Consider the following 22,383-nt stretch of genomic DNA (forward strand, 5'->3'; position numbering starts at 1 on the left):
AGAAACAAAGCTGTGGTAACAGTAGAAAGAGAGAATCTAGATGTGATTTTCTTTTCTCCTGAACTGACTCTTCATGCTCCTGAGATACTGGGGAATCACTTTTACTTTTGAATAATAGGTGAAATGGAGTACGTGAAATGTTCTTCCTAAAAACAAATTCACTGAACCTAGGGTAGTTTTTGAAAGGGAATTTGTTACCCACTGAAGTTACCCACTGTGTTACCCACATCCTTTTAAGTACATAGTAAGAAGCAGCAGAAATACAGATAGCAGTGTAAACACTAAATCTTGTCCCGTTCACTAAGTGTGTCGTGGATGCATCACCTTCTGCTAATACTGCATAAGATGGTGTTTAGGCTTGTGCAGTTTTTGTTTCTCCTTTGACAATCAGTGTTATACAGATTTTTTTTTGTAGTGAATTGTTGTGACAGAAAAAGCAGGGTAAAATCCTTTAAATTATAAACTCCATCTACCTTGGCCACACTCTTTAGCTGACTGATGATCTGTAACCCATACTATTGGCTGTTCTGAGGTGAAGTTTGTGTTATTTCTTTATCAGTACATTAACCTGTCTTGTTCCAGACACTGCTGATATTCTCCTTTACATGTGTATAACAAAGGCTGCCTTCTGGAATGAGAGGTGTCTCTACATAAATTGCTGAAATTAAATTGCAGCATGTCCACTAACTTCCAACTGATGTGAAGGAGGCAAAACCCTCCTTTTCTCTCTCACACAATTTCCTTGGTTCCTGAAATCGGCTTTTATCAGATGCTAACTGTGGTAGTAAAAATCCCAAGTCGGAAGTGGATAACAGCTAACTCTTCCACTTGTGAACAAGATAAGTATGCCATTAACTATGTCTCCTAAAATTATTTATCTCATGCAAGCAAATGAGTTCAAAGCTTTCCATTTACTGTTATATGATTGTAGATATCTGCTGTCAGGTCTTCACTGGCTAAAGCTGGGCTCTTGACAGAGACAGAAGCAGATTATGGCCCACAAATATAGATTTTTTTGCAAAATAATATGGTAGCTGGTAAAAAATGTATGCCCACTTTCTCTCTTTTTTCTCCTTTACTCTCTAGGTGTATACAAAGCACTGTATCAGCAGCAGCCCTCTCCTTCACAGGTATGTGCTCTGACATAGTGCTTTCCTCCCTCAACTTGAGAATTCTCAGAGACATAAGATGGACCAATGTATAGAATACTCACATTGGTCTGAGTTTATAGCATCTCATGGGAGAATTTCTTCATCTCTGTTTTTCCCATAATCTGTCTCTTTCAGACTTTTTTCTCTTAGAGAATGTAGGATATAGTACAGGATATAGTACAAATATATAGTACAGGATATAGTACAAATATCAGCTCAATGCCAGTACGAACCACAACATTCTCCAGAAAGAGCTTCAATTTCTTTTCCCACCACTTGGTCTCTGAACTTAGAAAGCCAGGTTTTGGGGATTTTTATCAATTCCTTTCTGCATCATCTTCCCTTCTGCTTCTGATTAGATTTCCAACTTGACTCTGAGCAATGGGTAAATTGCTTCTGCACTGTGCTGCATTGACAAGAGTAAGGCCTCAGCAGTGAATACTTACCATGCAGTGGAGGCAAAAGTAGACCCAGAGGAGTTTTTTGCATTGGTGGCAGAGGTATGAGCTCACACATTTTTACCATGAGCTAAGCACAGGCTGTGTTCACATAATCAGATGTTCATAACAACTCACAGTCACACAGCACTGTACCTCAGCCCTACAGCCTAAGTCTCAAAACATGCAACCTGTGGAGTAGCCTTAGGATGCTCCGTATGGCAGAAAAATCCCATATATATAACTATCCATGTACTAAGCTACCTGTTCTGCTCCAGTCTGTTTCCACACATCCAGAGCTGTTCCTAGGCAGGTCATATTAGTCCCATTAAAGCTGGATGTTCAAAGGAGCTTGCTACACCCCACTTAGGGTGAAAAAATACTCATGATGGCCTTGAATGTAACTCCATGCCCTAAATCTTTCCATGTCTTGCTTCAACCTGAAATTAGCTTTGAATAGGCCTTTGGTGCTCTAGCTTGAATGAATGGTAAAATCATATAATGGTTTGGGTTGGGAGGGACCTAAAAGATCATCTAGTTCCAACGCACCTGCTGTGGGCAGGGACCCTTTCCACGAGGTTGCTCCAAGCACTATCCAACCTCACCTTGAAGGGATCTGAAATCTTTTGTGGGCAACAGGTTCCAGCACCTGACCACTGTCATCATAAAGAATTTCTTTTTATCATCCAAACCTAACTCTACCCTCTTTCAGTTTAAAGCCATTCCCCCTTGTCCTATCACCACACACCCTTGTGACAAGTCCCTCTCCAGTTCCCTGGTAGCACATTCAGGTACCAGAAGGCTGCAATAATGTCTCCCTGGAGCCTTCACTTTTCCAGAGTGAACAATCCCAATCCTTCCAGCCTTTCCACATGGGAGGGGCGCTCCACCACCCTAATCATCTGTTTGGCTTTCCTCTGAACCTGCTTCAACAAATCTGTGTCCTTCTTGTGCTGAGGACCCCAGAGCTGGATGCAGAACTCCAGGTGGGGTCTCACAAACCCCACACAAGGAAACTTATGAATGCAAAGGTTTCCACAGAAGGTACCAAAAGACCATAGAGAAATATGTTGATTTTGATTTCAGATATTGAAAAGAAGACTCTTACTTATTTATCTGCCTGCATATAGAGACCCCATAGGACAGAATTTTAAATACCTTAATTCCCCAAATTTAGACCCACTATTAATGCTTTCCAAGAGGTTTTCAGAAATGGTACCTAACTTTATTTGGCTCCAAATGTAACATTCTATGAAAAACAGTTTTTAGGACAATTTTCCTGCAAATTCAGGATCTTTTAATTTGGTTCAGATGGAGGCACTCAGAATTAACACATACTTTTGAAGATGATGGCACATATTGCACAAGAGCAGATGTGTCAAGGAGGCCTATGTAATACATTTCTCAACTGCCAGCAAGAGGATGTTAATAATGTGATTGTCAGCAACTAAATTGTTTTAATGTAGCTGCTCAGAGATTTTTACCTGTAACATGGTAGGTACAACCATTATAATGATAAGCAAGAAAAATGCTTGAAATAACAATACAGTAAACATAATAGTATCACTTTGCATATCTTTAATCCAAATGTTAGGAAGAAAAGACCTTTTTTAGATCACACACACATAAAGGATCTAGAATGTTTTATAACACAAATCAGTGCAAGATAAAATTGAGGTCAAATTTGTGCGGAAGAAATAGCGTGCACAGAAACTTGCAAACTATTTCCTAGTTTCCAGACTTGAAAATGGCAGAGAAGAACATGTGGCAATAACAGAACCACTTTTATTGCTTTAAAGCAACACAGTTTAATTGGCTTGATATAAACATAGGAGCATATCTCAACTATGAGCAAAGCAGTGCACTCAATCATGTTACTTTTAATGGAAATAGTCTTGAAAATAGATTGCGTAAGGAGCATTTGTCATAATGGCTGGCCTAGCAAATCGTGCAAGCACAACTAGATAAATAAGGTAATGCGTCCTCGCACTTGTAACTTAATCCTCCAGTATATTTCATTAGAAGGATCTAAATTTTCATCTGAATGTCTCTGCCTTAATAAGAATGAGACTAGAGTTTGGCTGGAGCCCAGATCAATTTCATGCAATAACAACAGTAACAATCTCAAACTTTGCCTTTCCAGTAATTGAACTATATAATATGTTAAAAAAAAGAGGAAACACACAAACAAGTGAACAACTTAATCTCTATCCTAAAATATACTTTGAAACCTTAATTTCAGTAGTCTGGAAAACGCGATCAGTGGAGAAATATGGCTTTTGAGGCAGTGGCTGTATCAGATACAAAATGTTGGAAGAGATTAGTGAAATAGCTTTTGCATTTTTCATGCTGATTCCACTGGAGATGTGCTGAAAGCCATAAAGATATGCTTCTTTCTCCAACTCATTTATTTCACATATACAATAATTTGCGGTCAATAAATCTAGGATGGATTTGCATGGTGAGGCATTGGTGTGGCAAACAGAATGGATAATAACTTTATCCATAATATGGTTGCGGTATTTTTATAATCAGTTTCGTAATGTGATATTACTGGAGAGTATCATCAACCAGTATTCAATATGAAACAAAGTTTTCCAAAGCAACACATGCTATGTACTAATTCATGTCATCAGAGATCCATCTTCTAGTCTGTGAGACTCATCTTGTGTGCACATGGCTTTCATGGGGATGATAGCACAGAGAAATTTACTTTAACGGTTCTATAGCTGGGCACTCCGGATGGATCATTTTACCATAAGAGGACATCTTACCAAGAAGAAAATAACTCCTTCACAGGCCTTCACAGAGTTCTCTTGATTTTGCAAGATAAAACTCGTGGAAGGGTGGAAACTTCTGAGATCTTTAATAAGAAATAACAAGTTTAAAATAACAATTGCAGTAGAAACTATTAGCAAAGTATTAGTTTACTTCTTTCAAGTGTTCATTTGTATGTTTAGTGTCCTAAAAAACCAGAATATTTAAATTAAGGAAGTAATTTCCTGAGAAATATATGTTATAGGGGAAAACAATGAAATTCAGTCCTTTAAACAAACCGAGTTTAATATTTGTTAAAAATAATTTACAGTTCAAATCTTGCTATAATGGTCTACCTACACATCAAAGCCTGAGATTCTAGAAATCTTGGTCCTGTATCTAGCTGAGTTAGTCAGTAGGTTTACATTTAAGCAGTCTTCAATTTTCAACTGCTATCAGCTATCAAGAAGGTAAGGTTTAGTTTATGCAGCATCTGATAACTTGCTCCCCTAGATACCTATTTTTCCCAGAGGTCCTTCCTTGAAGTTTCAAGTGCGCTAGAGAAGAAAATTTGGCTCTCCCTGATTCTGGATTGTGCTCTCTGTCCTACTCTTTACAAAATTTCAACACACATAGGCACAGATCCAGCAAACCATGTGCATAATTTGAAACCCATGAATAACTCCAGTTAAAGCTGCCAAAGATGGTAGGATGAACAGAGAAACCACTGAATTTCAGAGTGAAAATACAGGATGAAACTGTATCCTCAAACGTAAGACTGCAAACTTTAGAAGGGTACTCACTCAGCACTTGTCAAGAAGGATGTTGCTTTTCAAGTTATTCATATAAATCACTATGGTATCTGAAATGCATTGAACAATTCATGAGAAATATATTTGCATTTGATTTTCCTTTCCTTAAGCTTCTGTTTGTTGCAAATTTTAACTCCTGTGGGAGACTGGACTGAACTGTATATGTAATGTTTTCTTCTTCAACAGAATCATTACACTTCTATCACCAAGCATTGGGCAGAAAGTGGAAATATTTTTAAAGGTCAAATCATAAAACTGTGAAGTCTGGAGGAATTTACCTCTAGGGAGTTATACCAAGTGTACCACTCCCTTGTATGAAAACTTAATTGATGTCACTTGGTTGAAATTATTATCTCTTGAGACAAAATTTGATACGACGTTATGTAAGATATCAGAGTAAAAGGCATTTTTTGGATCAGATTTTAAGCCCAGCTTGTAGAATCACAATTGGTCATTGTAAAAATGATTATTATATCACAACCAAGAGGATTATGATGTCAGGTGGGGAATAAGTGCAGAAGCAGACAAATTCTTAGGAAACAACAGTGATTCTGTTTTAAAACACTGTCTTCAGAAAAAAATGACTGAAGAAAAGAAGTACAGGGAAATAAACTGCACAGAAGAGTGCTTGTTTCCAAATAAGATATTTCATAAGTTTTCCATAAGGTGACAGCTGCTTTTTCAAGCACCACATTCTGCTCTCCGTTACATCAGTGTGAATCCAGAGGAATTGCATTTAAATTGTTTTGCTAGGGACTGACATCAGGGTAACTGACAGTAAAATTTGGCTTTAATACATTTTCTCAAAAATAGAACCCATTTATTCCCTTCAAAATAAAGAAGGGAGAATTAGCACACATCACATGATGCCATGTATCATTCAACACTTTGGAAGAAAAATGGGAAGCAAGATTCATTTGAAGTATGGAGTGCTGTTTTTTTTCCTGTTGTCCTTCCAAATTTCACAATTTATTGTGAAAGCCCCTATTGCTGAAGCACAAAATAGACCTTTTGGGCACAAGGCAACTCTCCTAGCAGTCAGGTCTGCCACCACAATAAAACCTTTAAGGACACTAATTCTAGGCACAGTGTTCCCTGTTAGCCACATCACAGAAGTAGTTTCAAGGCTCTTGATCAGCAGCTAAAAGGGTGTGTTTAGAACAAAATTGCCATTGTCAAACATAAGTCTGACATGGAACATTGCTGCAAATGGGTAAAGACTGAGTTTTTGCACACATCACATTTTGCAGTTTCATGTAAAGTAACCTTCCTGGACTGACAGTATTTTCTTTAACTTTACCCTGTGGTGGAGGGGGAGAGGAGCAGAGTGAGGTTTCAGTCATTAAAAGCAAATGACAAGTAGCTTCAGAGCCTAAGAACTCACACACCAACCTGCTGCCTTCATTTGTATTCAACAGATGCTTCAATTTTTTCCCCTCACTGCCTAGTCTGTGCTGATCAGTATAAACAATGGAATTTTTGTCTTTATGAACATATTTTGTGTTCTATTTCACTTGAAGGTAGAGACAAACAATAAGAAAAAAAAAAAGAAAGAAAATATAGAAGAAAAGCAATCTTCACAGACACATTTATAATTTTAAAAATTGATAGATAAAACTTCAAGAAAGAATTAAGATATTTAAGAATTTGGCTGAGAGATTCATGAAAGGTATACATGATGTTATAAGATTTAAACAGAAAGAAAGAAAACAGCAAAAAAGAAAATCTGAGAGATTAATCTTTGAGATATTGTAAAGTGCTGGGGGAAATGAAAATGGCTAATTATGCTAATTATGGTCTACTACCAATATGGAACATGTATTGTCTTTATGTGTATGTATATAAATACATATATTACATATTTATTTATTTATTTATTTATTTATAGGTATACATAGTGTACATATATACATAGTATGCCTATATGAGTCCAGCCTTTTTCCATTACTATTTTGGTATAATATAACATATTTTTTAATTAAATTACTTTGCATCAACAGAGAAGCTGGCTTATTAGCACATAATTTTTTCCTTCCTAGTCTGATCACAAGTCACCAAGGTATTGTTAAGTAGGTAATTCTGGTCCAGAATTAAGAATTTCCACTGTTATAGGAAATATTTACTGGCAGTACCAGAATCTTTGTCTTTCCTTCTCCTCAGTTAAAGGGAAGAGGGCAGGCTTTGAGAGAGCAAGAAGATGTTACACAGTGTCAGCAGAGCTCCATTATCATATGATCTCAAACAAGGTGTCAGGCTGGCTTGGTGCAGCCTTCCTCCCTACATCTGGCCATATGTTCTCCTTCCTTTGCCACTTTTACACCTCTACCACTATGGTTAGTCCCCACTCACAGGGTGAGATGCTCCAGGGAGTTCTGAGCAGCTTCATATCCTGCCTGCAGAGAAAAGAGGAAGGAGCACTGCAATTGTTTGGACTTGGGTTTGACTATACTTTCTCCAAGACTAAGTACTGGTGTATAAATCCTCATTGTGGAGTCAGGGATGTTTGTTTTAATACCTTATGCTCTTTGTAGTTATTCTCTCTATGTGCACATACAATCATCACAGTACCAAAGTATCTGAAGTATTTCTAGAATTTCTGAGAAACAGAAATCAAGATGAGTTTTCTGCCATTTTCCTAGAAAATTGCTCTTATGGTAAATGTATGTGCATGTGTCCAACCTAGGTTTGGATTTCCACAAACAAGATTTATGTGACTGACTGGTTCAGCTCCATCCTAACTTTGTTTTGGATTTCAACACTTCAGGAGAGAGAAGGAATCTTTCTTTCCAATGTCTGTATCTACCTGCCTAAAATATCATGAAGTCTGATGTAAGAAAAGCAAATAGAAAAATAATGTAGTGTAAAGATTTTCTGAAATAGTTACAAATGCAATCTAGAGGAGGGATAAAGTTCCCGTCCCCTGCTGAAATCCCTATTCACGGGGGATTCAGACAGGGAAAGAGAGTTAGTTAATGCTTTCTTAGAGCTTGTTTTTCTTTGAATTCCCCTCTCTCCTCTTCTAGCACACATTTGTACATAGTGCTGACTCTAAAAGCATTCCCAGAGGTCAAATTATTGAAAGCTCAACCAAGTTTTCCTAAGCTATCACAGTTTACTTACCATTCCCAGTTTCCACAGGTTATCTGAGCAGTGATTAAATACCTATCAGTTTTGGAATTAGAAGCCATAAACTGACTCTTTAGCCCCTATGTTTGTGTGATATTATTTGATCTTCCAAAGACAAATTTGCACCCACAGGTTCTATTCAACAGAATCTGACTTGCAATTTGTTTATGAAAAAAAGCATCTTCATAAAAAAAGTTTTCCAGTCTAGAAAATCAAATAGGGAATATATATGAAGATGGCAGTTGGTGGTTACATTTTTGTTGGGTTTGAATGTTTGTCATTGACCAATGAACCAGTCAGCACAAGAAGAAAAAAAAAATAGAAGGAAGTTCCAGAAAAGAATTATGATCTTAGCAGATGCTGCACATGCCTGCAGTTTGTGGTTTGCTGCAATTCACCTGGACTATTTAAAAACCTGTGATGAATGGGTGGCACAAAAAACAGTGTTGTGTCTTTCAAGCCTTTGATGATTGGCACTAAATGTAACTAAGCAAAATTACACAGGGCCAAAAGGTTGGCCATGATGGATCCCAGATACAATAGAGCTGGGGATTTTCTGTATATGGAGTGATAAGGAGGGAATTTTGGGGTTGACAGGAATGACTTGCATACTGTGACAAATGAAGAGGGAAGGATGTGGCTGTTGGTAGAGTACATGAGAAATGCGGGATCAATTTCTTGTCATGTTAACGTCTCAGTGTGTGGCCTTGAGGAAATCCCTTGGGATGAAACCTTGAAAGGTGCACAGGGACCAAAAGATGCAAATCAGAACAGAAGACGACTTTCAAAGACAAGCAGAAAATCCTGACCTTATTTATGTCTTATTTTTCTGATCATAAAATTGTGTTTTGTTGGGTTTTGTGCAGGAAAATATTTTATGCATTGCCAGTAGTTCCAATTTGGAAAAAACACGGGTGATAAAAGCCAAAATTGGATTTGAAGGCCAAAGTAGCTGAATGTGTAATGCATTTGTGTGAATACACCTAGCAAGTTGTAGCCACTAGTAGAGAAAAGGACAGAACTGGTTTATAAGCTACCTCTTCAGAGATCCACCAACCATTAAATCTGTTGAGATAGAGAAACAAGTGATTCTGCAGCTGGTCGTTTGGGAGGAGACCTTCCAGCTTGATTAGACTTCCCCCAGCAAGCTGCTATTTCTTTGATTTTCCCTTTACCTTTTCCCTTCCCCTTGATTTTTCTTGAATTGGCTTTTTTTTCTGAAGGATTAGAACATCAAATTTTTTTTGCATTTCCCTCATCTCCTGTAAAAAAAAAACATATGTACTGTATTTCCTCAGTGAAGGCCCAACGGCCAATAAACATAAGCAATTAGAAGGACAGAAGTCTCTGTGCTTGGAAGTTAAAAGACTTGGAAGTTTTGTTCAATTTGCATGAGTACCCTGGACTTAACCCATTGAAAACAGAAGCTACCGACCCATACCAGGAATTGGGGAAAATAAACTTTTTGTAACTCTTATTGAAGTCACATGCCTGGCACTGAGCTGTTAAGGTGGGTTTCTTACCGTGGCTCTGGATATCACAGGTGCTGTACATCTGTGTCTGAGATGAACATCAGGCAGTAGAGGCCAAGGGAATAGAAAAGATTTGTTTAGGTTTGAAGAGCAATCTGAAAAAGTTGCTGTTCAGACAGGCATATAACCTGTCTACAGAACAGGATGCAAAGAATATTTTTGAAGAATTTAATGAGGTGTTTAATAGACCTGAATGCATTGTGAATAAAACACATCATACTGATACAGATCCCATTTATGCTGCCAAAAGTACTAGTATCACACAGAGTACAGTCTCATTAGTCCTGAGAAATGAAGGAAAAGTTGATTGTGACAAGATGGTAAGACACAGTGTTATTGAGAGAATGCAGACACTGACTGGTGTGGTTAGCAACCCAATCACATTCAATAATAAGAAATGTTATGGATTTATGTAGATTGAGGAGATTTGAATAAGGCTACCAAATGCAACATAGCCCAAGGGAAAGCTGGGAAAAGACATGTCTAGACTTCCAAACGTAAGAATATTTCCAGATCTAAATGCAAGCCTGTGATTTTGGCAACTCCAGTTTCAGAAAATTTTAAACTCTACACCTGCACATCTCTTTTTGCCGATGCATTTTTAAATAACTTTGCTCTGTGATTTCTTCAGAACTCAAAAAGTGCCACTCAACAGAATTTTAAATCCCCTAAAAAAAAGGTGGAAACACATACTTATAAACACTCGAGATAATGTGATAATCATCAACACCGTAAAAATAATAGCTGATATCCAGTTCAGCAGGTCTGGCTATCAGAAGCATTTTTCTTCCCTGTATAGGCCTTTTATAGGTTTCCTCCTTTTTGGTTTTTTTCTTCCATGAGAGAAAGAGAACAACTGTGTCAGTGATTAGCTTCATATAAAATAGATTCCAGGTTTAGATTCTTGTCTTACATAGGCAAAGGACTTGAACTTCAGAGGTAGAGCTTCATGACATGTTTCCTTCAGGAGAGAGGCCAACAACCAAAGTTCCTCTGCATTGTTGTTTTTTTCGCAGCGCCACTTGATGATCCTTTTACTCCATTAGCAGGTGCATGCACTGAAACTGTGTGAAAAACAACCCATTTCATATGCCCAAAAGGATTTTTTCTAAACATTCTTGTTCACCGTGTTTCTAATATGTTCCCACAATAAATTTGTAGCATCCCACATGACAGAGTGGCAGCCTGTGACATAGGAGTAAAATATGGTAGATGATGTTTGGATATTCTTACAAGATATTTTGCTTCTGAAGCCGTTAGGTTGTGACGTTGCACTCTGGGTCTCTCACACATCAAATGAAAAATGCACTTAAGATTGTTTTCTAGACTAAGACTCCTTTTGGACCAATAATGATTCAGTTATTTGAAAGCACTTTCAGAGAACCATTAGATATACAGTTGGAGAATTTCAAAGGGACCCTTTGCAGAACTGTAAACATTCTGCTTATCAAGCAATTCACCTGCTATAGACAAAAATAGCAGGGAGTGTATCTGAGAAGATTTCACATTTCCTGCATGAGTGTGCTCTCTAAGGAAGTTTTTAGCAATCAGATGCAGAATGAAAAGTTTCGTTTTTTTCTCTGATTTTAGCTAGAAATAGCACACTCAACCCAAGAAAGCTTTGTCTTGAAGATTACTGGATTAGTACCAAGTGTCAAAACTGGATTCTGGTAATTCCTGTGTAGCTTTGAGAAGGACCTGGTCACATCCATATAAACAAGTAATGACTCATCCAAAACACAGGAAACAATCCTGAAAACAGAAGTACATTTCTAAAGCTCACTAACGACTTTCTTAGAGCAGTTAAGCTTTCAAGAGCTTCTAAGCATAAAAATCACAGCAAGCAGCAAAGTTTGGAGTAATCATGAGTCAAGTAACACTATTTCTGAGTAATGAGAAGCCCCAAACGATGCCAAATTGTAAGTGATTGTTAGAGTAATTCTGCATGGATGGTCAACAGTAAAAGCCCAGAACCATCCAAGTATAACTTTTTGTGAGATCTATCAATGTGAAGTTGCTGCACATATTGGAAGGTGGCATAAAAAAACCTCCAAATCATAATGCAACACAGCATGAGAGCAGAAATGTTAAACAGACCTCACAAGGGCCTATCTGGGGTTTGAAACATAAAACACTATATAGAATGTCTTATAAATACCATTACAGAAAATAAAATCTGCAACAAATATGGGAAAACATGCAGAAGAACTGTTATTCCTTTTGAACTTGCTTCCCAATAATAGAAAAATTCATTAAGCTAATAACAGTGGTATTCATTTCTTCAGGGGCTAAGGGTATTATCTGAAGAACTGAGAAAGTTTGGGTTTTACTTTTTTGCCTCTCTCTAAATTCAGCAGCTAGATCGCTTTAAAAAGACCAAAGAAAAAAGGTGAATAGATTGTTATTTGAGAGTGAGTTGTTGCCCACCCTAAATTCCCAGAGTTGACGTTTCTGGCACTGGCTGTAAGAGCGTTGGCCAAGTCATTCCTTCCAAGCAGAGCCCAGTTTCGCCTTGGCAGAAGCACCATATGGCAATGGGTGCCTGTGAGATATAAAGCCTCTTCAAGCACCACTGAAGTGCTGCCATTGCCCCTCTCCTTATAAGGGGGTGTAGCATATGCTCTCCTGACTAGCTGATTAGCACTACTTAGAGCTAAATAGCAGAAGGATCAGGTTTTACCCTTCTCTATGTCTTTGGACTGTCATATCCCACAGAGGAAGGCAAAAAGTGAGTGGTCTCTCATGTGAAGGATGTAAAAAGTCTCTGTCATCCCTCCTTAAATAATGCTGTATCATATTTCTCAGATGCAATCTTGGATAAGCTAGAGTTCATTGTATCCAATCCATATGTTATCTGGAGAAAATATATATTAACTGGGGTTTGTTTATTTGATTGATGTAAAATAGTCTGGAGTATTGCACTTTCATTCTACATGAGAAAGATAGGTTTTTAGCTTTGTGTTATCTTCTTATAAGAAAACAAGAAGTAGCTGTGCCTTCTTTATGCAACTAGAAGTAAATTGAGTGTAACAACATCATTGTAAAATGATGTGCTTTATAAAGTCTTGAATATGGTGCATCTTTTGTGTTTTGTTTCTAATTGTTTGCTCAATACAAAAGGATAATTCATTAGGCCAATTCTCCAAATAATCTCAAAGTGACATGAATTCCTTTGCAGAGTGAATGTCTGTAGCAAGTAATCCATGGAAAACAGACAGGCGTCTCTTGTCATTTTGGAGCTCTAATCCACTGCCCGGAGCATGAAAATGCTCAGGATAACAAGTGTGGGAATGACCAAAATCAACATTATTTCTTATTTTCTTTTCCTAACAATGCTGCTGATCAATGGAATTGCTGAATCTGGCAGATACAATGCCACAGGATTAATGAATTAAGCTCAGGAAGCAGAAGAATTTGTTAAAAAGGAGAGGGAAAAAGGCCCTTCTTTTCCACTGGTGTGTGAATATCAAGCAATGAAAGCAGCAATGACAGAATTTTAGCCCTTGTTTTACCATAGTACCAAGCCTTGTTCTGCACAAGTCTTTACATTTTAATTAGAACTATACTGACACCCGCTTTTTCAACTATGAACTTCACTTCTAAATTGAAAACTATCTCCTGAATGCTGGTTTAGCAGCTAGGTCTGAACACATGCTGTGTTTGTGTAATTCAGCGTGTAGTGTGGTCACCATCAGTGGGACTAGATAACTGGTTTTTAAACCACAGTAAATAGTGGTAAAAGGAAGGAAGAGACTCCCTGTGAAACGCCATAGACTCTGTCACCATAAGGCACTCCCGTGCTCTGGAAAACTGTAGAATGACATACAGAGGGGTCATCACACTTTGATGATGCCAATGTTTTACAAAGGTCGATTGCCAGTGTTTCTGTCAATACTGCATTAGGAATGTAACACAGGGTACATATCTGTGTAAGACATTACATTCCAAAATACACGCTACATTAATATTCAGCACAGAATGGTGATTTTAATAAACCACCACTGACTAGAAGGGGTTTGTTCAGATATGTGGGAGGGGAGAGCTCGAGTTTGCTTATATGTTTGTATTTACACCTCCTTAAAGACCTCTGGGGATTCTTTGTGTCCTTTTGTCTAAACAAACAAACAAAAAAATCCTTATCTAGTTTAATTGCACAAAAATATACTACAATAATCACACAGTCCTAGAAATTGGAAGGTTTGGAACATTTTCAACTTGTAAAAACACTTCAGAGAATACTCCTGTGTAATTTATGAGCCCCTATAGACCTGTCCATGTCTTGAACTGATTGCTGAAGTGGGCTTTACTAGGAATTTCTTTTCTTGAATTGAAGTAGTGCTGGAGGTGGGGAGGGAGGGAGGTTAAAGCAACCTTCCCTAACAAGGCTTTAAAAGCTTCAGTGGTAAAGTTACGCTGATGGGAGATTTTGTTACTTGTTTTTAACTGGGAACAACCCGAAGAGGATTACGCTATGGGCAGGAGCTGTTATTTAAGTGGGTGGCAACGTCGTGGGCTGTGTTGTGCTGTTGTTGTTTTTAAAGTGAGACGTGCATCTTTTGATTAGAACTGCAAAATGGCTTAAAAAAAAAAAACTCCAAAAACCCCGAACAGCCGAACAAACAAACCCCAAATAACCCAAACCAAGCAAAACCAAGCCGAACAACCTGGACAATGACATGAAACAGCTGGTGAAATGTCTAGCTCCGTGCCTTCCCCAAGCGCGGCGGAGCGGAGGTTTCTGTTCTCTCATCTCTGCCGCGATGTGTTTCTATTTTTTTTTTTTTCTTTCCCTTTTTTTTTTTTTTTTTTTTTTTTTTTTTAAGCTCCTTGCATGTGCTGTGACAGCCGGGGAAGGAAGGGGGGCTGGGGGTGGGGGTCGCGCCTGCCGGCGCTCCCATTGTCAGGCGCTCCGGGAGCGCGGGCAGCGCCGGTGTCCCCCGCGCCCGGCGGAGCGCGGGGAGCGCGGGGCCGCCCCCGCCGCCGGGACCCGCCCGCCGCGCGGGGAGCGGAGCGGGGCCCGCCCCGGCCCGGCCCGGCCCGGCCCCGGCCCCTGCCCCCGGCCCGCGCCGCCGCCGCCGCCCGCACCATGCCGCCCCCCCGCCGCACGCCGCTCCCGCCCGGGGGCTGCCTCCCTTTCCGGCCCGCGGCGTGTGCGTGAGAGGGGCTCCAAGTTGCCCCGGCGGCGGCGGCGGCGGCGAGCGGGGGGCCGGGGCGGCAGCGGCGGCAGCGGCGTCGGGGCGCGGCGGGCGCGGAGCGGAGCCCACCCCCATCACCTGTTACCTCCGCTCCCCAGGTTGCCTGAAGTTCCCCGGCGGCGCCCGGCAGGACGGGGAGCGCCACGGCTGCGGCTGGCGGGGACCCTACAGTGGCTGCTGCAGCATGGGCTGGCTCAGGGGGATTGCCTTGCTTTCCTTGGGAGTATTACTAGCAGGAAGAGTCAACTGCCAGCATGTGAAGAATAATGTGCCAAGGCTCAAATTATCGTATAAAGGTAAGTCTGTTGGTCTCTCTTATTCTCTGTTCTCCTCCGAACCTCTTTTCTCCTTGCCCCGTCGCTCTCTCCCTCCTCACCTTCCTCACTGCTCTTCCTTATTTTCCAAAGGGGAAACTGACATTAGAAGAAATTCCTGAAAACATTTTCTTAAAAAGCCTCTCCGTGCTGCGGTCGGTACCAGGCAGTTTAAACCCAGACAAAGAAGAGTTAGTTGCGATTGCAGACGAGGACTCCGGATCGTGCTGATCCCTGTTAGAGCATTTTTTCAGTCTTGTGCTATTTCACCGGACTTTACTCTTCAAAACGATGAGTCGCGTTTGGCCACCCGGCTCACCTCCCCCGTGCTGAGCGTGCAGTGCAGCCACAATTTCAGATCTGCTTTAAGCATCATGGAATGGATAAAGATTTATGTATATATATATCTTTTTATTTTATATTTTAGTCATGAAGTGGTTAATTTTCAAGTCATGAATATTCAGTTTGTACAAATCTGACAATCAGATGCCTAACATAAGCAGTAGATGGTGGGTTTGCCAAGAAACTATAAACTGAAAGGAACAGATCAGTCCAGAAAAGGAGGAGAGGACTTCTAGGCACCAGAAAATGCTGCCTATGGATGTTTAATGCAGTGCGATTTATTTGAACCAGGGTTGTTTTCGGTGTAGTCTGATGTGTGTCATTAGAGATCACAGGGAAGGTGTAACTGAAGAAAGAGAGCTGTGAGATTACGTTTATGTTTGAAATTGTGTAATGCCACTCACACTGCAGTTGTCAGTAATTAACTTTTGTATAATTGTGCCAGTATTAAAGGAGAACAGTGAAGTAGACAGGCTCTTCTCTTTATCAGCATAGTTCCACTCTAAGTACATTTTCAGAACAATTCATTAAATCTGGGGAATGTACAACTGGGAAAGAAGTTTAAAATGTAAGAGCTGTAGAGTATTTTTTTTAAACGGAGAGCTGTACACCTAGGTACATACACATCTCTCTGAAGAGCTGCCTCCCCATAATTCTTAGATTATTGATGGCTGAGAGAAGGAGCTGCAGCTACGGTTCTGAAAGGAAAGAGGAAAAATGACACATTGCTTCTGCAGAGGGAAAAAGAGAACATGTGTGTGCATGCCTGGTCATAGATGTCAATCTCAGTTTATAGCATAGTGTCAGTACATCTCTTGCCAGTAGAAATACGTTTTCCTTCTTTTTTCATCTTTCTCGTGCTGCAAATGAGAGGGGGGAAAGTCCTCTCAGATACAGGGCAGGCGTCATTTCACACCCCAGATGAAATAAAGAATTAAGCACCTGCAAAACTTGGATGCTTTGTGGGAAATAAATGCATGTGCCGGGTTTTCTTAAAGAACACATATGTGCATATTTATGTGTATTTAAACTTGAAAATATATAAATGAAAAGAACAGTTTAAGGGGTTCAGAGTCTGTTAATGAGGAAAAAAATTGTATTTAACACAAAATTTGTTTTTTTGAGTAATGGAGTCTAAAGAAAGCTTCTACAGTAACTACATGTCATGTCAGAAAACTCATTAAAAAACTCTTAATTGCTTCCAAACTTCTACAGTCATATTGAAACTCAGATTAGTACACAGAAGCATAAATGTTATAAAAATATCCTGTAAAGGAGTTTAATGGCTACTTAATTATTATTGGGGTTTTTTTCACCTTTTAAAGTTTATCTATGGCTCAAGTCTGCTACCCCTGCTCGTATTGGCTAAATGCACTGAAACTAATTTCAAAGAGTTGCCAAATGTGACTGATGGTGGTTTTCTTTTTTCCCTGTCGCTTTTTTGTCTTAGTTTTTTTTTTTTTTTTTTCCACCCCAGTGGTGCTGTATCTATGGACCCTTTAAAAAATATTTTGCTACTCTATTGGTTGTTTTGCAGTTCTGCTCTTGCGGGGGTAAAGAGTCTCATTTTCATTTTTTAAAATATCAGATATCAAATTTTGCTGTATGGTCAGTCCTGTATGAGCAAAACAGGAAACTGAGTTGAACATCAAAACTCTTTAATGGTACGGTGGGTCATTGTGCAACAAAAATGTGTTCAAATGGCGAGCAACCCTGTTTCCTATCTAGTGAAGACAGCTAATGTGCACTTAATCCAAAGCAAGTTGAAGTCTGAAGATTTACAGGAATTCACACTGTAGCCTTTGATTCACATGTTTGACTTCAAACGTGTAACTCTAAAAATCAGATCGGACGGCTCGCATACTTAATGTTGAGTACTGGTGTAAAGGCTTGGCCAGGTCAATAGGAGAGTGATGCTGCACTGATCCCCAGGTATGGGGATATCATTATTAGTCAGGGAAGACTAAGCCTTGTCAGCTGGTGCTTTTCCAGACAAATTTTGCTTCCAGCACAGTGCTCAGTGCACAGATCAATGTTAACACCTTGCGTAGGAACATCGTTGAGCGCTGTGGGTATTGAAGATACATCTTCTAGGCACTGACAGAATACCTCACATGCTAATACTTATCTCTCTGGATATACTTCACCGCCATGTGACTATGTGATACCAAGTGATTCATCTCTATTTAAACTGCTTGCAAGTGGGAAAAGAAGCTACTCACTTACCCATTCCTCATCTCCATGAAGAGAGGTTGAGTAAGATGATATGGTGGAGTAAAATAAACTCACAATATTGCAAAAAAAACCCCTAAATATGCAGGGTGAAAAGAATGACCCAGATGACTTCACTTTTCTGTGACTGTCATTGTGCTTTCTTTTAAGATGTATGCTTGTTGTTGCGCTAAACAAATACCTTGGAGCTAATTGTCAGTGCTTTATTTCAAAAGAAAATCAAGGATGTATTTTAACTTCTTGTTTGTCTCAACTAATTAGATGTCAAACATGATTAAAAAGCTCAGGCATTTGCTTTAAAAGTTAGCAAAATGACTCATGAAGGGTTAAATCCCTGCCAACCTTGATTTCCTATGGTCACTTGCTTTCAAAGGCCTAGTATTAGTTCTGCCTTTTCCCTGCTGCTGGACAGACGTTTTGGTGAACTCCAGTTCTTACTTCCTCTTAACTTCTTATCATTCAGTCTTGCAGAAGATTAGAAGCATCCTATGGGGCATGATGTGGATAGGAAATGGCAGAGAAAGTGTGTCAATGCATATGTTAAGGCCACATCTGTGATCTGAAAAGATTCTCTCTATTGTGAAACAGAGTGCTGACTATTTGGTTTACATCACCTGGATTCTGCTGGCATATTAAAGAAAGGAAATTTGAGGACAGCAGTAGGGAAATCCTTGTCCGCTTGAAATCTGTGGTGAAGCTCCTGTTCAGTAGCTTCTGGGTTTTGCCCTGTACTTTATAAAGTTTCCAAGCACTTTCATCTTTGTACCTGGATTGGAAAGGTTTTGCTCAGATGATACTCATCTCCTTATTTCAGTCAGAAGGAATTAATATGATTAAAAACCTGATCCAAAGTTCATTAAAGTCACTAAATGCTGGATCATAGCCTAAATGTGGTAAAACCAGCCATAAAACTGAAAGCTCAGTTGAGCTCTTCAACCATTGACCTCCTCTTCTTGTGTCCTTCAAAGACTTTGTGTCCTTATAGTAGGGTAACAAGAAATGTCATTGTTGATGTATCAAAAGAAAAAGAATCTTCCCTTAAAGAGTGTAGGGGGCTAGGGGGCTTTGTTCTTGCTTTTTTTGTGTGTGTGTGTTTTTTCTAATATCATTGACTTCAATTCTGATGTTGGTTTTAAGTCTCTATATTGTGTCACCAGGTCACACATTCTGTTCAGGAAACTCCTGTTGAGCACAGAGTTCTCAGAAAGATGATGATCAAGTTGAGTGTGCAAAGTTTAAAACAATAAATATGACCTTAACTCCAGATGGATTTCTTGTATCATTTATTGTTTAGTATTTTCTTTTTCTGTCCTCTGTATGGGGAGGTAACAGCACAAACAGAGATGGGACCAGCTATAGTACCCTTTAAATATAAACAAATATCCCAATGAAAGTTTCCATTAACAATTCCTTGATTTCCAGATTTTTTTCATAAAGCAACCCTGATTTTTGCCTCCACATGAGTAAATCTTGTCAACCCAACTTTCTCGAATCCATCTGTCACGTCTTATTTGTCCATTGGAAATTACTAAATGCTGTAAGTATGTTTTGCAAGAGTACATGTGTGGTTCTCCTTTGTTATTGTTGCTCAATTGGATACATATTACTTGAGAAAAAGTAAGTGGAAAAGCATTGCACACAGATTTAGCTCTATTGCTCCCTGGCTTCAATTCAAGCCATATTAAAAATAAGTGTCTTGTTTAAAGTTACAGTGATAGTGACAACTACTCCATCCTTGATGTGCGGTTGATTTACAATTTTATAGCATGGATTTTTATCCGGATGAAATCCTGGCCCTAGTGAAAGCAATGGCAAAACTTCTGTCTGTTTCAATCTGTCCCACGTGGGGTGATGAGGGAGGAATGGCACCACACTGAATTACCTGTATGTACACTAATGTAAATATGATACCTGGCTTGTAGCTTGTTCACCCAGTCTGGTTGTAGTTGATGACCTGCCAGTGGGTTTGATTGTGGTTTTTCCTTTCCTTCAAACTTTATAACTCACAATTCAATACCTCTGCAAATATTGGGAAAGCAGGACAAAGTGGGAGAAGGAAATGGGGAGAGAAATACTGGCAAGGGAGCCTGTTTCTCTTGAGCTGGGACCAGTGTTGGAGTTTATCTCAGATTTCAAGGTGTCTGCTTAAAAACCTTTGCTTAAACTGTCTTGTAAGAGTACGAGAGAGTAAGTGTCTGAGGGAAAAGCCTCTCTGAAATGCCTGAAAATGAGAGAACAGCCCTGACTTAGGAAGAAAACTGTGAAGAAAAGTAAACCAAGGACATTTGCATCTCTACCTTCCACCATTTGTGACAAAATTCCTGCTCAGCTCCGGTGCTCTCAGACCTCACAGTTCAGTCAGTGCAGTTGGCTGCCGGACAGTGAAGGTACCAGATGCCTCCACGGCCATATCAGCTTTTTTTATTTGCCCCAAAATAATGAGTCTTTCAGGGAAGATCTGTGTATTGGTCTTTCTTCCAACTGGTTGATTGGGGTCTTCCTAAGACCTGGGAACTCTCAGGGAGATGGTAGGACTACCCTGCCTGGCTCTGATAGCTCACAGGCTGACAGGAGGGAAAAGCTGATGAAGGAAGTGCCTAAGCTCAGATCTTGCCTATATAGGGAAATTTTCAGCTAGCTAATTAGGGCTTGAGACTGGCAGTGTAATTGGAACAAGGAGGGTGAAAACCTAGCCCAGCATTCTCAATTTGCATTTCCAACTTTCCCATTTAATTCCAGTGGAAAAAGTGGTTTCTGAATTACAGAGCCTCCCTTTTCTGAGAAGCTGGAGTTCTCTATTATTATTTTTACTGTGTGGTTTGCAAATGACTGAATTATTCATGGAAGGTGCTGTATTGACAGCCATGGAAACTCTACTCTTTTGCTGCAGACAAGGTGTGCAGCACTTACTTGTATTGTTTGTAACAGCATCTTTAAAACTCTGACCGAGTGGGGAATTTAATTATCCATAGTTACACTGAGCTCACTGAATCTTCTGATATGTGAAATCTGCCTTAAAATTTACTTCTGTTCTTGAAGCTTTTGATCAGGACTGAGGTACTTACCTATTTGCTCATGGTTTATTCAGGTGTATACTTATCCCATAACATTTAGCAAAACACTATTTAAAATGAGAAACCCACTCATAGCAGGTTGTTACAATGTAAATGGGTTATTTTTTATAATCTCTCCTGCAGGCGACTCTGTATGCACAGAAAGCATTTCCATGGAGTTCCCATCTGAAAAGAAACCATGAAATCATTTGTAATTTTAACTCATTCTTTTTCCTTGGAAGTGTTTTTCAGTTTTAATTCAGTGCATTGCTATACTGTGATCCTTTTAATATGGTTTTGGTTTGCTTAATCACTGATTGTGCATATGGCCTTTAATGCCCACAGCTGCTGCTAGAGAATCTTCTTTATTTACTTCCTCCGGCCCACAGACTTTTTCCTCCTGTGCATACCTGGAACACTACAATGGAAGTCCCTGCAGAACAAAGTTCTTCCAGTATTTTCAACATTTTATTCATCAGCTGGAGCCTGAGTTGACCCCAGTTCAATCTTCACCTGAGGCAGTGCCTAAGTAACTGAGAAGCAAACAAATCCTTCTAAGTGGTGTCAATGGTTGTGACATTTTCCAGTTGTTTGAAAACTAAAAAGGGTAAAATTGTTTTCAGGCTTGCACACACTTATTTTTAAGCAAATGTGTGGGGTGGACTCTAGGAGCTCTATGTCAAATTTTTGAATGGAGATACTGTAACCTGTTATGGTGCTCTTGTTAACTAAGGTTACATGTAAAAATTGTTGCTGCTGTTGTGCTAGTGGGCGATTCAGCAAATTCCTTCCCTTGCAGGATTAAAGCTCCCTTCAGAAATGTCTGCAAGTTCACGGTCCTCCCACAGACAGCCTTCATATAGGTTAGCTGCTCTCTTCCAGTAACAGCTGTGAATAGTGAGAATAACTGTGGGGATACTACTTTTACTTGACTTTTCCCATTTTTTTCCAAGTGGGATAGTGTCTGAATATACAAGAGAGAAAAGGATGGTCACAGCTGTTGAGAGCATCAGAAATCTTAAGAGTCTTGTAACCTTTCTCTTGCACCACAGGAGGTTCTCTGTGGTGTCTTTCTCTTTCTTTGTGACTGACACAGTCAGCCACTTTAGGCTCTTTTCACTCTCAGGGGAAGGAGAGGTTCCTCCAGAGAGCTAATCTTGGGTCAGGCATACTGAATGAGACTTTAAGGGTGCTCATCACTTGTCATTGACAGTAACAGGAATTAAGCTTCTTGTTCATTTATTTCGTTTCTTTCTCTCTGGCAATGTATCAAAAGAAGGTACTGATTAACTGCTATGGAAGAACTTAAGCTGTGTTCTGATCCAAACCTTCCTAATTTAAGAAACTATTTTTGCTTAAATGAGTATTTAAAGCAATGTAAAAATTGAGCTGATTAAACATACATACAACCTCAGTATCTGTGATCTTGAGG

General features: G+C 39.5%; 1 protein-coding gene across 5 annotated transcripts in view; it reads left to right on the top strand.

Moving 5' to 3' along the window:
* Nucleotides 1-22,383, top strand: part of SEMA3A (semaphorin 3A) — a 322,842-nt gene that overhangs the window by 142,141 nt on the left and 158,318 nt on the right. For 2 of the 5 annotated variants that reach the window (XM_038153363.1, XM_038153362.1), the window contains exon 3: nucleotides 15,109-15,306. In XM_038153363.1, coding sequence (XP_038009291.1) covers nucleotides 15,195-15,306 — 112 coding nt within the window. In that variant the 5' untranslated portion in view covers nucleotides 15,109-15,194. Of the gene's footprint in view, nucleotides 1-1,086; nucleotides 1,131-14,402; nucleotides 14,550-14,835; nucleotides 15,307-22,383 lie in introns of those variants that run through there. The other 3 variants (XM_038153364.1, XM_038153360.1, XM_038153361.1) reach the window with 3 other exon arrangements.

The sequence above is a fragment of the Motacilla alba genome, chromosome 1A (assembly GCF_015832195.1).
Source record: "Motacilla alba alba isolate MOTALB_02 chromosome 1A, Motacilla_alba_V1.0_pri, whole genome shotgun sequence".
Classification (NCBI taxonomy): Eukaryota; Metazoa; Chordata; class Aves; order Passeriformes; family Motacillidae; genus Motacilla; species Motacilla alba.